The 15,964-nt window shown below is 45.3% G+C and overlaps 1 protein-coding gene across 1 annotated transcript in view; it reads right to left on the reverse strand.

The window, feature by feature from the left end:
• Window positions 1-15,964, reverse strand: part of IL12RB1 (interleukin 12 receptor subunit beta 1) — a 252,964-nt gene that overhangs the window by 43,219 nt on the left and 193,781 nt on the right. Inside the window, exon 8 of the mRNA XM_077256322.1 lies at window positions 3,542-3,746. Coding sequence (XP_077112437.1) covers window positions 3,542-3,746 — 205 coding nt within the window. The remainder of the gene's footprint in view (window positions 1-3,541; window positions 3,747-15,964) is intronic.

Here is a 15,964-nt window from a genome sequence, read left to right on the forward strand (position 1 = left end):
GATTTTTTTTTACTGTTTACGGTGTTTACTGATTGGATTAATTATTTTAATAATTTGATTTGATCAGACTTTTCTGGATGCAGAAAGATCATTTTTTACATTTTTTTATAATTATTGTCGGAAAGGGGAGTGATTTGAACAGATGTTTTTTTTATTTATTTCATATTTGTTGAAAAAAAGGTATTATTAGTGAACTTATGGGACTAGATCATGTGATTGCTTATATTATATAGAGTAATATCACAGTATTTCTGCATATAGTAAAAATAATGGTCTTCTTTGAAGCCCAAAGTATGGGGCGAGCTCACCCCGTGAGATCACACCGTACACCCGCAACCGACTTGCGCCATACATATACGGCGGATGTCGGTAAGGGGATAATAAATATACTGTAAGGGTACTGTCACACAGTGGCACTTTTGTCGCTACGACGGTACGATCCGTGACGTTCCAGCGATATCCATACGATATCACTGTGTCTGACATGCAGCAGCGATCAGGGACCCTGCTGAGAATCGTACGTCGTAGCAGATCGTTTGGAACTTTCTTTCATCGCTGGATCTCCCGCTGTCATCGTTGGATCGGTGTGTGTGACACCGATCCAACGATGCGTTCGCTTGTAACCAGGGTAAACATCGGGTTGCTAAGCGCAGGGCCGCACTTAGTAACCCGATGTTTACCCTGGTTACCATCGTAAAAGTAAAAAAAAACAAACCGTACATACTCACATTCCAGTGTCCGTCAGGTCCCTTGCAGTCTGCTTCCCACTCTGACTGATTGATGGCCGGAATGTAAGAGCAGAGCACAGCGGTGACGTCACCGCTGTGATCTGCTTTCACTTTACGGCGGCACTCAGTCAGAGCAGGAAGCAGACTGCAAGGGACCTGACGGACACCGGAATGTGAGTATGTACGGTTTGTTTTTTTTTACTTTTACGATGGTAACCAGGGTAAACATCGGGTTACTAAGCGCGGCCCTGCGCTTAGTAACCCGATGTTTACCCTGGTTACCCGGGGCCTTCGGCATCATTGGTCGCTGGAGAGCGGTCTGTGTGACAGCTCTCCAGCGACCACACAACGACTTTCCAACGATCACGGCCAGGTCGTATCGCTGGTCGTGATCGTTGGAAAGTTGCAGAGTGTGACAGTACCCTAAGTAAAGTAACATCTTATCTAGAGGACCACAAAAACCCATTACAGAAATGCTCTTTGATTAGCCTTCCAAGCACTGGGACCTGTAAGAACATTTAAATGTCAAATAAGAAGTGTTATAACTGTCCAAAATCTTACCTGTCATTTGTGCAGAAAGCTCAATGTCTAATGGATGTTGTTGCTATAGGGTAGGACAGTGGGTGTTGTAATAGTGTTTAATAACAATAGAAATATACAGTGCTGTGCAGACATTTTAGGTACACTTGCGCACAGCTTTTGAAGAAATCCAGAAGGGAGGTTGTTTAAACATCTTGGATTACTAACCATAGATCATCTGTGGATGTAGGCATGCATAAATCCTGCCTCTGTGGGAGCCTTATTATGACTTCCAGGACTCCTTCTTCTTTACACTGAAGATAATTTTTAATGCCATTGGCTGTATGTTTGGGGTCATTGTCCTCCAGCGGAATAAATTAGGAGCCAAACAGATGTCCCCTGATGGTATTGAATGATGGATAAATATTTGCCTGTATTTCTCAGCATTGTGTGCACCATTAATTCTAACCAAATCCCCAACTGCATTTTCAGAAATACATCCAAAAACTTATGAGAACCCTTAAACAAGCTGTCTGCTGACACTAATTAGTTCACCACTCATAATTTCTTTGGCGAACAAACTGTCTTTGGTTACCGCCAAATCTTACAAATTTCAATTCATGGGTCCAAAGCACTGCTGCCATTTTTCTGAACCCCAGTTACTCCGTTTTCATGCAAAGCTGAATTTTTTGTCTTTGTTTCCATGGTATGGCTTTTTGGATACAATTCTTCCATGAAGACAACTCTAATCAGAATTCTTCAAACAGTAGATGGGTGTAGCTTGGTCCCAGTGGCTACTGCCAGTTTTGAGCTAATGACACCATTCCAATTTCAAAGGGAAGTAAGCATGTTGTGTCTTTCATTGGCACTAAGTTTTCTTGGCTGACCACTGCATCTTTGGTTCTCAATAGTGTTCATTTCTTGGTGCTTCATCAAAACAGCACATTTTGAAACTTCAGTCTTTCAAATTGTTGCCTGGGAGAGACTTTGTTGATTCAGTATATCTGCCTTGTGACTTGCTGCTGTGCTCAGTCTTGCCATGGTGTATGATCTGTGACGTGAAATTATCTTCTACACCTTTACCTTTTTAACAGAGTTTGGCTGTTCCTCACCTAGTTTTAGGCCTCCAACAAATGGTCATCCCAAATACTGATTTAATTTCTCATTTGTTCAATCAACTAGCATTTTATTGATTGGTAAAAATAAACTGTTAACACTACATTTTTTAAAGCATTCTTACATTTAGCTAGTACTATGTTTTTGAACTACAACTATACTTACGTTGCTCATTTTCTGTTTTTTCTCTCTCTTCCTCCCTTCCCTCTCGCACTCTCTTTCTATTCTACTGGCCATCTACTACTAGCACTACAGAAGATCTAAAAAATTCATTTTTATTCAAAAACACCGGTTGTCCCATAAAAAAGATGCCTTCACACTGCTATAACAACAAAAAATAAATAAAAAAAAACGTATGACTCTTTGAAGAAGAGGAGGAAAAAATGAAAGCACAAAAATGAAAAATCACCCAGTCTGGAAGGGGTTAAACACAAATGGTATTCATTTGCTTAAGGCTCTAGATTGAACCAAATCTCAGCTAATAAAGTGCTTAACAGTGTCTCCATAACAGGTAAAAGGCAACGTATGCCAAAACAGGTATATTTCAGCCCATTTTACCTTTAATAGGACTACAACTTTCAATGCAGGGCTAGATCGACGTTTTGTGACGCAACAGCGACCTCAGTAGCGATCTCGCTATGTGTGACACGTAGCAGCGACCAGGCCCCTGCTGTGAGATCGCTGGTCGTGTCGGAATGGCCTGGACCGTTTTTTGATCGTTGAGGTCCCGCTGGGTAGCACACATCGCTGTGTTTGACACCTTATCAACGACCTCGTTGACGACTCAGACACTGAATCGTCATAATAGCTCCCATGTGACATCGTTGTACAGGTCGCTACAGGTCGCTGGTGAGATGTCAAACAGTGAGATCGCAGCAGCGATCGTTGGGAAGATCTCACTGTTTGACATCTCACCAGCGACCACATAGCGACGCAGCAACGATCCCTGACAGGTCGTATCGTTGTCGGGATCGCTTTAGCGTCGCTAAGTGAGACGGGGCCTTTACACAATCGCTATCAATATTATAAAACTTCCATTGTGAATTATACACTTTTTTAGCAAACTGTACAAACTCTCTGCTCTGTGCAAAAATCCAAAGAACAATTTAAACAGCTCAAAAGAATGAATATAACAAGTGGTTGTCTAAATTGAACAGAAAATACCACTTTGACCATACCTGCCCCATCTTCTTCAATGACTGTAGACCATGGAGAAGCAGTCTGAGCTTGATTAGCAGCTATAACAGTGACATTATATGCTGCTCCAGATATGCTTGCATTGAACCAGTAGTTTTTTGTTGAATTACTTGTGGTTACTCCAAAGCAAGGGAGAAAGGTAACATTTATATGGTAATTCATAGTGCCTTCTTCTTTTGTGCTGGGCTGTAAATATAAAATAAAAACAATAGAAACAATCAAATACAGATGTATTGGGTTTATTACATCTTCTACTTACTTTCTGACATAACATAAGCTTTTCCATATGTATTTAGTTTTACTGATGTACTAGAAATCGTTGTCTTGGTATGTGATGTTAGCTATCGGACAATAAAATGGTCAGCATCTGTCAACAGGTTTTTGCTAGCCCAGGGGCAGAGACTGATTCTAGCAATGTATCACTTACTGGGCTGCTTATTTCAGTTTCGATAAAAATTACCGTTTTATCTGCTGCAGATCAACCAGCTCTCTGAATGCTGAGTTTTTAGAGCCCTGTCCACACCACTGATTGGCAGCTTTTTGCCTATGCACAGTGTACATAGCTGTCAATCAATTGTTGGGGTAGGGTTATGCAGAGCTCATAAATATAGAGCACACCATGGCACCAGATTTACTAGCTCTCTAGTGATAATCTCCTGCTGAAAAAATAGTGATTTTATAAACGCTACACTAACCAGCCCAGTAAGTGACACATCGCTGGAATCAGGGTATTTGCCACCAAACCATGCTGCTGTCAGTGTAGGTGGAAAATACCTGGTCACAGATTTAAGAATTTAAATATGTTTGACACTATTGATGATTACACCAGATGCAGCCGAAAACCACTTGGTCAATAAACTTCTGCTGTCATAAACAATCATTTGATTTTGAAGGGGCACAGCTGATTCACCCGCAAAAATGTGCTGTAATCAGCTGTTCCTTTGCAAAATCAAGTAACTGTTGTTAAACAAATGTAAAACAGCGATAGTTAATTTAGGTGTGTTGTAGCCGCACCACACCTGTGACCTGGATATGTCTTCTGGCCTTAACGTCAGGCCGCATTTAGATGTCTGTGATTATTCACGTACGCAAAAAACAGTTGGCATTTTATCAATGTTTTGGATCAAAGATTTATCAGTGTATGGACAATGGGTCAGTTCTGTCTGATCTCATTTTCGGTTACATACCCCTTTCTCATTAGGGCACAAAAAAGTGGTCGTCTGAATTTTTGCGCCCTATAAAAAAAGGTGGCTACTGCCGAAAGGGAGGTTGGACAGCACAGAAAGTGAGTCCATCAAAGACCCCCATCACAGTATCCACCTGAATCCCATTTTTCAGGGTTTTACATGGAAGCCTCAATAGACCCACTAATGAGTGCCTAAAATGTCATGTGAACTCGGCCTTAGAATAAGGAGAATATACTTAGCATAAAATAACTATTAAGAATGAAGTGTCCATTTGACCCGACCTATTTGTAGTCAGTGAAATTAATAAACGAGCATCAATATGCCAACCTAAAATATTGGAGTTCAAAGAAACCATTGAACCAATTTTATGAAATTTAACTATACCTATAAACATGCTGATTAATCTGCGGGGGCACTGTAAAACCCCTGACTGTCCAACCACAGCTTTGTTAGGAAGTCAGTGTGATAACGCCAAAAGGGCATTAAATATTGTGAGGAGAAAGTGCAGCGCCCCAGAGTCCTGGTCGTTGCAGTACTGTGGCTCCGCCACTAAGGGGAGCCATGGTGCGTTCGATGGCACTGAAGGAGTTCCTCCAATCAGGTATCACAGACACCAATATGTTTCACAGCTGGGCCTCCGGGGGGAGCTAAGGGTGCTATTCATTAGGCCACTCCCCACCATAGTGGGTAAACTGGGGGTCAGGCAGGAAGTTAGAGAGAACGCTGACTGGATTGAACGAAGCAACACCTAGTGAGAGAGGGTGTTGTGGAGGAAGAGACAGTAGGGTCTCTGCCAGAGGTGGGACCCTGGCAGAGGCTTGGCATTGGAAAGAACGTAACGGGACCGTGCCTGCTCAGCATAGCGGCGGTGCCCAAGAAAGGACTAGAAGCGAGATAGATTGTGCTGAGTGAGAAACGAGATCAAGCAGACGGAGAATACCAGCAGGGGTTTTGTTGAAAGAGGCAGCACCTTGCTGAGGCGCATTACCGGTGGCCGGAACGCCGAGGGAGTGGAATAATATACAGCTTTAAGCCATACTCCAAACAGCGGCAGGACAGTCAGTCTCAGGCGGGCTGTCTACCACATATCACCTATGAAGTCTTGGGGGGCAATTGCGGGAGAGGGGCGTCTCTAGGGTCCCGGAAGAACTCCAGGCCTACCTGACAAACGGGTGCCGTTCCAACCTGAATACCAGGGAGGGACGGAATAAGAGAGGAACATCTAATCGAGTTGTGAGGGAACTTAAGAAACAGACACAACAGTTGTGGGGTACTTTCCGTGAGCACAGCAGGGAAGGACTACAACACACAGCGCTAAGAAGGAAGGCACTGATTTCCACCTGTGAGGAGAACTCTGGAGGTGCCATTGGGCCGGCCGGACTTGCGCAGCCTGGTGGGCCAGATTCCGGACTGAGGACCAAGAGATCTCCAGTAAAGAGGTAAAGAGACTGCAACCTGGTGTCCTCGTTATTTACCGCGACCTGCACCCCACAACTGCACCGCTACACCACCGTTAACAGCACCTACTTCACCGGACGTCCCCCCACTGACGGACAGGGCCACGGACCGGGTCTAGCCACCGTGACAACCCCAGGACTGAGACCTAGAGGCCCGGCTCCGGGTACCCCTCGGCCCTGCGGCGGTGTGGGGGGCGCTCCAACTTGGCGTCACGAACAGGATCTACTTAAGCCTGAAGAATCAGGTCATGTGTGCCTAGAGACTGTGATTTACTGTACTTGAACCGTACTTTATTGAAAAGACTGTGTGCTACCATTGACCAATAGAAGTTCCCGCCAAAAGCCGCCGCCATTGCTACTTTGGAGAAGAAGGAGGGCGTGCTATGGGAGGAGACTACCAGAATGGCGCGAGAAATGGATACCGCCCTCTGCGCTTCGGGCTGCAAGGAGATGACCTGCCCCAAAGCAGAAGACAACCTCCTGATTTGCAACAGCGGGAAGCAGGAGATGGAGAAGCCCGACCTCGGAGAAATGGCGGAGTCAGGTGCATGCACTGCCACCGACTATCAGGCAGCGATGATGAGCAGCGAGTGCCTGAGCAAGGAAGGAGCGATCCCGGCCTGCCCTCCTTCACCAGAGACGGACCAGGAGCCTGCGGACCTGACAGCGGAGCTACGTCCACCACTCCCGACCTCGGAGTTAGAGGAGGAGGAACCACAGCGAGCGGAGCAGCGTTCGGGGGCCGCATCGGAAGAGCCGCGGTCCGAGCAGCAGCCGACTCCAGCGTTCTTGTCAGCGGACCGGATCGACATCGGTGGAACCACATCAGGCGTAGGTACGGAAGACGCCCCTGCTCCCCCTCACGAGTCCGCTTCCACGACCCACCTCCATCTCAGTAAAGGGCGACCTTTCTCGGCAGGGTTAATGGTGTTATTCCCTGGTGACCTGGGGAGGATGGTGCCACCGCTGTCGACTAGAGTGGGAGAGCCCGTGGATGTGAGTCTAGATGGAGTAGTTCTTCGGTGGGACAGCCCCTGGGTTGGGACAGATGGATCCCAGGAGAACGGGTCCACTCTTGCGGTGCTTACGTGGGAACAATATAGACAGTGTTTGATTCTACAGTGGAAAGGCCGGAAAGAGGCCGAGCCGATGGGTCCATCGAGAATACAACAATCCCCTCCGGCATGGGATGACAGAGACGTGACAAGGCAGGGCACTGTGTTGGCCTACCATGCAAGAAGAGGGTGGGGCCTCATACACGAGCCAGGATTGGATACTGACGTTTTTGTTGCGCACTGTAACGTGAGGGCTCCCTGCTGTGGCCGAAGTGGAGAACCATTGCAAAAGGGGGATTCGGTGACCTACAGCCGCCACCAGAACCCGCTCGGGTGGTATGCACGGAATGTTCGGCGGTGTATGTCTGGAGCCGCGACCCTTACCGCCTCGGACCTGGTCCCAGGAGCACCCGATCTTGTCACCATCGCAACGGTGTGCCTGGTTGCGGCCACCGAGTTGGCCAGTCGAGTTCATCTTCACGTTCGAACCGCGGACGCTGGCACCACGGTGGTTGGGGGGCAGGAGCCCGAGCCGCCTGAAAAAGAGTAAACCTCGGAAACCTGAAAATGTAAATAGTTACTGTTTGTTCTTTTGTTCCTGTTGCTGCTAAACCCGTCCAGGGTAAACTTTAAAAGGTGACAGAACAAATAGAGGAGAAAATCCAGCTTCCAAAAATATCAAAATTTATTAAAGATAAAATCCAAAGTCCAAAAACATGGTTCACAGGAGAAGAAATAGCAGCAAGCTACATGTTTCGAACAATAAGTTCTTTTTCAAAGCTGCTCACCATGCACCAGAGTGAGGTTTAAATAGCAGCTGTGAAAATCACAGAAAATCACTCCACCACCTGATGCAGCAGTGATTATATACAATAAAAACGCAAAAATATCACAAAAAACATCACAAAAAAACAAAGAAATATATAATATACATATGTGAAATATATAGTGCAACTAGACAATGTGAATCTCTCAGTAATGAAACATGATTTCCTTGCGAGCATTTAAGCCCATGGGATGGCAAGTGTTAAGGTAAAGCATCCAATAAGCTTCACGCGTCATAAGACGTCTCTTCAAGTCTCTTCCTCTGGCTGTCACTCCAAGCCTCTCAATGCCGACAACCCAAAGGAATGCAGTATTTCTTTGATGACTGGTGATAAAATGCTTAGACGCATGAGACACAGAACGATTATTATTAGTGGACACAACAATATCAGTGATATGTTCAGAGATACGCGTCTTTAACATGCGAGTGGTACAACCTATGTAACTTAATTTGCATTTCATGCATGTTATCATATAAACCACATTCTTACTATTGCAGTTAATAAATTGCTGGATTTTATGTTCTTGTTTATCACTGCTATCAGTAAAAGAATGCGTGACAACGGAATGGGCACATGTGCGACATTTAGAAGCACCACAGTGATAAAAACCTATATGGTGTAACCATGTATGGGAGACTTTACTAGATTTAAATAGGCTGGGTGAGAGAATGTCAGACAAAGTGGTAGCCTTTTTTGCAATCACCTGACAGCCTGAAGATAGAATTTCAGAAAGAATCTCGTCCTCATATAAAATAGGAATGTTTTTCAAGATAAGAGATTTAATATCGTTGTATTGAGGACTATATTTGATAGAGCAAAAGGTTTTTTGATTTTGATACACTTTTTTCTCCTTATTTTTTGATACCAGCATATCGCTGCGTTTTTTTTGTTGTACTATATTTTTAGCTCTATCAAGAGACCAATTAGAATAGCCTCTTTTTTCTAATTTTTTACAACACAGATCGGTCTCTTGCTTTAAAATACTGGCATCATTACAATTCCTGGTTATTCTGGTAAGCTCGCCCACTGGTATGGACTTTATTGTATGTCCAGGATGGCTGCTGGACGCATGTAAAATGCTATTGCCAGAGAGGGGTTTATGAAATGTGGAGGTGGTAATAACATGGCCCACAGTACTGCACAGTGTCAAGTCCAAAAAAGAGATCATGTGCGGATTATGACTGCATGTGAAGCGAAGATTGAAGTCATTAGAATTGAGATGGACAAGAAACTCTGGTATGGCAGACACATCGCCACTCCAGATGAGGAGTAAATCGTCGATGTATCTACCATACCAGAAAATGTCCATCGCAAATGGGTTGCAATCCGAATAAAAAAACAATTCCTCCCAATATGACATTACCAAGTTAGCAACAGATGGTGAGTGTTTACCTCCCATAGAAACTCCTTTGCATTGGAGAAAGAACTGCTGATCAAAGGAGAAATAATTATGAGTCATTAAGAAAAAGATAACCTGTATAACATAATTACACAAATCAATAGTGTAGTTACTGTACTTATGCAGATGAAATTCTAGTGCTTGAATGACAATGTTTTGTGGAATACAGGTATACAATGAAATGACATCACAACTTATCCATTGAAAACCATCACACCATGCAATATTAGAGAGCTGATGTAGAACATCTCTTGAGTCTCTCAAAAAACCTGGGACTCTCACAACCAATGGCTGTAGAAGAGAGTCAACCCATTGGCTTAGACGTTCTGTTAGAGAACCCATCCCTGATAATATAGGGCGCATTGGTGGAGGTGTAATACCTTTGTGTACTTTGGGTAAGCCATACATTGTAGGTATAGTGGGGCAATCAACCTTGAGATACTCAACATGTGTTCTGGTTAGAACACCCAAAGCTGCGCCTTCATCTATCAAGCTGAACAGTTCTTTTTTGTAAACCGATGTGGGATCTGAAGGCAGTTTTCTGTACGTTGTGGTGTCCATCTCAATTCTAATGACTTCAATCTTCGCTTCACATGCAGTCATAATCCGCACATGATCTCTTTTTTGGACTTGACACTGTGCAGTACTGTGGGCCATGTTATTACCACCTCCACATTTCATAAACCCCTCTCTGGCAATAGCATTTTACATGCGTCCAGCAGCCATCCTGGACATACAATAAAGTCCATACCAGTGGGCGAGCTTACCAGAATAACCAGGAATTGTAATGATGCCAGTATTTTAAAGCAAGAGACCGATCTGTGTTGTAAAAAATTAGAAAAAAGAGGCTATTCTAATTGGTCTCTTGATAGAGCTAAAAATATAGTACAACAAAAAAAACGCAGCGATATGCTGGTATCAAAAAATAAGGAGAAAAAAGTGTATCAAAATCAAAAAACCTTTTGCTCTATCAAATATAGTCCTCAATACAACGATATTAAATCTCTTATCTTGAAAAACATTCCTATTTTATATGAGGACGAGATTCTTTCTGAAATTCTATCTTCAGGCTGTCAGGTGATTGCAAAAAAGGCTACCACTTTGTCTGACATTCTCTCACCCAGCCTATTTAAATCTAGTAAAGTCTCCCATACATGGTTACACCATATAGGTTTTTATCACTGTGGTGCTTTTAAATGTCGCACATGTGCCCATTCCGTTGTCACGCATTCTTTTACTGATAGCAGTGATAAACAAGAACATAAAATCCAGCAATTTATTAACTGCAATAGTAAGAATGTGGTTTATATGATAACATGCATGAAATGCAAATTAAGTTACATAGGTTGTACCACTCGCATGTTAAAGACGCGTATCTCTGAACATATCACTGATATTGTTGTGTCCACTAATAATAATCGTTCTGTGTCTCATGCGTCTAAGCATTTTATCACCAGTCATCAAAGAAATACTGCATTCCTTCGGGTTGTCGGCATTGAGAGGCTTGGAGTGACAGCCAGAGGAGGAGACTTGAAGAGACGTCTTATGACGCGTGAAGCTTATTGGATGTTTTACCTTAACACTTGCCATCCCATGGGCTTAAATGCTCGCAAGGAAATCATGTTTCATTACTGAGAGATTCACATTGTCTAGTTGTACTATATATTTCACATATGTATATTATATATTTCTTTGTTTTTTTGTGATGTTTTTTGTGATATTTTTGCGTTTTTATTGTATATAATCACTGCTGCATCAGGTGGTGGAGTGATTTTCTGTGATTTTCACAGCTGCTATTTAAACCTCACTCTGGTGCATGGTGAGCAGCTTTGAAAAAGAACTTATTGTTCGAAACATGTAGCTTGCTGCTATTTCTTCTCCTGTGAACCATGTTTTTGGACTTTGGATTTTATCTTTAATAAATTTTGATATTTTTGGAAGCTGGATTTTCTCCTCTATTTGTTCTATTGCCTCACGTGAAGACTGCACGTCATCCGGGCTTCCCCACAACAAATGCCTAGTAGGTGAGCTGGTTTTGTCTCATTTTTTTTTTTTCTTCTTTAAAAGGTGACCCCTTTGTTGACCCGGGGTCACTATTGTTGTTTTCCAGAAGTTTTGCACAAAGTTACACAAACTGCAGTAATCATGGACTGTGCATGATTCAAACTTTCCTGTAAATAGTTTGCACCTTCTTAAAGGTGCTTCCTACTGGTTTTAGTTAAAGACACTTTGCGAAGATGCCATTCCGGAGCTCTGGTATGGACTGGTAGGCTGAGAAGAAGAGCTACCTCAGAGAGACTTGATCTCCTCTTAAAGGGGAGGTTAGAATTGAACTTGGAAAGTGATACTGTTTCCGAACAGTAATGTCATGATGATGCTTTGCAAGAAATGTAACCGTTTTACATGAAAAGTTATATGTGTTTAATATGTTTGAAATGTGAAGTTTGAATAATGTTCTTCAAAAGGAAAGATGCAGAAAGCCTGTTGAGGTGGACTAGAGTTCTGCATGGATAGAAACGTAAGAAAGTAATAATGAAGGTGAGGATAGAAGGTAAACCCTGCGTCCCCATAGAAAGTTAGTTCGTTACTAAGGACAGAAAGTAGACCCGTAGGGGTTAGTGAGTGAGTCCTTATAGGAGCCAGGCAGAGTGGGCTCCATGTTCTCAAACTGAAAGGAATGTTATGTCTATACTATGTATAGTAGAGAAAGGCAGTAGGCCCTGGCTGAACGGGGCGGTCCTGTAAAAGAAAGGAGAGGCAGTAGGTCTGGTGCCATAGGGACAGGCGGTCCTGCAGGTTCAAAAGTAGGAGAATGAAGAGTTACCTTGCCCTGTAATGTGATTATAGGAAGGCCTTTGATAAACTAAGAGTGTATGTTTCTTAAAGGCAATGTTAATTTATTGTTCCAGCATTTGCACTTAGTAGAATACCCGGTTGGGTAATGAGAGTAAATTGTAGCCTGTTGCTATGATATTTGATTATGTTTTGTAACGTTAAAGTGTCCTCACCTCCCATAAAGGGAAGCCTGTTCAAGTATGCTTATTGTTTTGCACTCAACAAATTTGTATGTCTTTTTGCTAACCTGTATTGTTGTTTTCTTCCCAGTCCCGGAGTACTGTGTTTAACCAGGGGGGAGTGCAGCGCCCCAGAGTCCTGGTCGTTGCAGTACTGTGGCTCCGCCACTAAGGGGAGCCATGGTGCGTTCGATGGCACTGAAGGAGTTCCTCCAATCAGGTATCACAGACACCAATATGTTTCACAGCTGGGCCTCCGGGGGGAGCTAAGGGTGCTATTCATTAGGCCACTCCCCACCATAGTGGGTAAACTGGGGGTCAGGCAGGAAGTTAGAGAGAACGCTGACTGGATTGAACGAAGCAACACCTAGTGAGAGAGGGTGTTGTGGAGGAAGAGACAGTAGGGTCTCTGCCAGAGGTGGGACCCTGGCAGAGGCTTGGCATTGGAAAGAACGTAACGGGACCGTGCCTGCTCAGCATAGCGGCGGTGCCCAAGAAAGGACTAGAAGCGAGATAGATTGTGCTGAGTGAGAAACGAGATCAAGCAGACGGAGAATACCAGCAGGGGTTTTGTTGAAAGAGGCAGCACCTTGCTGAGGCGCATTACCGGTGGCCGGAACGCCGAGGGAGTGGAATAATATACAGCTTTAAGCCATACTCCAAACAGCGGCAGGACAGTCAGTCTCAGGCGGGCTGTCTACCACATATCACCTATGAAGTCTTGGGGGGCAATTGCGGGAGAGGGGCGTCTCTAGGGTCCCGGAAGAACTCCAGGCCTACCTGACAAACGGGTGCCGTTCCAACCTGAATACCAGGGAGGGACGGAATAAGAGAGGAACATCTAATCGAGTTGTGAGGGAACTTAAGAAACAGACACAACAGTTGTGGGGTACTTTCCGTGAGCACAGCAGGGAAGGACTACAACACACAGCGCTAAGAAGGAAGGCACTGATTTCCACCTGTGAGGAGAACTCTGGAGGTGCCATTGGGCCGGCCGGACTTGCGCAGCCTGGTGGGCCAGATTCCGGACTGAGGACCAAGAGATCTCCAGTAAAGAGGTAAAGAGACTGCAACCTGGTGTCCTCGTTATTTACCGCGACCTGCACCCCACAACTGCACCACTACACCACCGTTAACAGCACCTACTTCACCGGACGTCCCCCCACTGACGGACAGGGCCACGGACCGGGTCTAGCCACCGTGACAACCCCAGGACTGAGACCTAGAGGCCCGGCTCCGGGTACCCCTCGGCCCTGCGGCGGTGTGGGGGGCGCTCCAACTTGGCGTCACGAACAGGATCTACTTAAGCCTGAAGAATCAGGTCATGTGTGCCTAGAGACTGTGATTTACTGTACTTGAACCGTACTTTATTGAAAAGACTGTGTGCTACCATTGACCAATAGAAGTTCCCGCCAAAAGCCGCCGCCATTGCTACTTTGGAGAAGAAGGAGGGCGTGCTATGGGAGGAGACTACCAGAATGGCGCGAGAAATGGATACCGCCCTCTGCGCTTCGGGCTGCAAGGAGATGACCTGCCCCAAAGCAGAAGACAACCTCCTGATTTGCAACAGCGGGAAGCAGGAGATGGAGAAGCCCGACCTCGGAGAAATGGCGGAGTCAGGTGCATGCACTGCCACCGACTATCAGGCAGCGATGATGAGCAGCGAGTGCCTGAGCAAGGAAGGAGCGATCCCGGCCTGCCCTCCTTCACCAGAGACGGACCAGGAGCCTGCGGACCTGACAGCGGAGCTACGTCCACCACTCCCGACCTCGGAGTTAGAGGAGGAGGAACCACAGCGAGCGGAGCAGCGTTCGGGGGCCGCATCGGAAGAGCCGCGGTCCGAGCAGCAGCCGACTCCAGCGTTCTTGTCAGCGGACCGGATCGACATCGGTGGAACCACATCAGGCGTAGGTACGGAAGACGCCCCTGCTCCCCCTCACGAGTCCGCTTCCACGACCCACCTCCATCTCAGTAAAGGGCGACCTTTCTCGGCAGGGTTAATGGTGTTATTCCCTGGTGACCTGGGGAGGATGGTGCCACCGCTGTCGACTAGAGTGGGAGAGCCCGTGGATGTGAGTCTAGATGGAGTAGTTCTTCGGTGGGACAGCCCCTGGGTTGGGACAGATGGATCCCAGGAGAACGGGTCCACTCTTGCGGTGCTTACGTGGGAACAATATAGACAGTGTTTGATTCTACAGTGGAAAGGCCGGAAAGAGGCCGAGCCGATGGGTCCATCGAGAATACAACAATCCCCTCCGGCATGGGATGACAGAGACGTGACAAGGCAGGGCACTGTGTTGGCCTACCATGCAAGAAGAGGGTGGGGCCTCATACACGAGCCAGGATTGGATACTGACGTTTTTGTTGCGCACTGTAACGTGAGGGCTCCCTGCTGTGGCCGAAGTGGAGAACCATTGCAAAAGGGGGATTCGGTGACCTACAGCCGCCACCAGAACCCGCTCGGGTGGTATGCACGGAATGTTCGGCGGTGTATGTCTGGAGCCGCGACCCTTACCGCCTCGGACCTGGTCCCAGGAGCACCCGATCTTGTCACCATCGCAACGGTGCGCCTGGTTGCGGCCACCGAGTTGGCCAGTCGAGTTCATCTTCACGTTCGAACCGCGGACGCTGGCACCACGGTGGTTGGGGGGCAGGAGCCCGAGCCGCCTGAAAAAGAGTAAACCTCGGAAACCTGAAAATGTAAATAGTTACTGTTTGTTCTTTTGTTCCTGTTGCTGCTAAACCCGTCCAGGGTAAACTTTAAAAGGTGACAGAACAAATAGAGGAGAAAATCCAGCTTCCAAAAATATCAAAATTTATTAAAGATAAAATCCAAAGTCCAAAAACATGGTTCACAGGAGAAGAAATAGCAGCAAGCTACATGTTTCGAACAATAAGTTCTTTTTCAAAGCTGCTCACCATGCACCAGAGTGAGGTTTAAATAGCAGCTGTGAAAATCACAGAAAATCACTCCACCACCTGATGCAGCAGTGATTATATACAATAAAAACGCAAAAATATCACAAAAAACATCACAAAAAAACAAAGAAATATATAATATACATATGTGAAATATATAGTGCAACTAGACAATGTGAATCTCTCAGTAATGAAACATGATTTCCTTGCGAGCATTTAAGCCCATGGGATGGCAAGTGTTAAGGTAAAGCATCCAATAAGCTTCACGCGTCATAAGACGTCTCTTCAAGTCTCTTCCTCTGGCTGTCACTCCAAGCCTCTCAATGCCGACAACCCGAAGGAATGCAGTATTTCTTTGATGACTGGTGATAAAATGCTTAGACGCATGAGACACAGAACGATTATTATTAGTGGACACAACAATATCAGTGATATGTTCAGAGATACGCGTCTTTAACATGCGAGTGGTACAACCTATGTAACTTAATTTGCATTTCATGCATGTTATCATATAAACCACATTCTTACTATTGCAGTTAATAAATT

This window comes from Ranitomeya variabilis, chromosome 1 (genome assembly GCF_051348905.1).
Source record: "Ranitomeya variabilis isolate aRanVar5 chromosome 1, aRanVar5.hap1, whole genome shotgun sequence".
Classification (NCBI taxonomy): Eukaryota; Metazoa; Chordata; class Amphibia; order Anura; family Dendrobatidae; genus Ranitomeya; species Ranitomeya variabilis.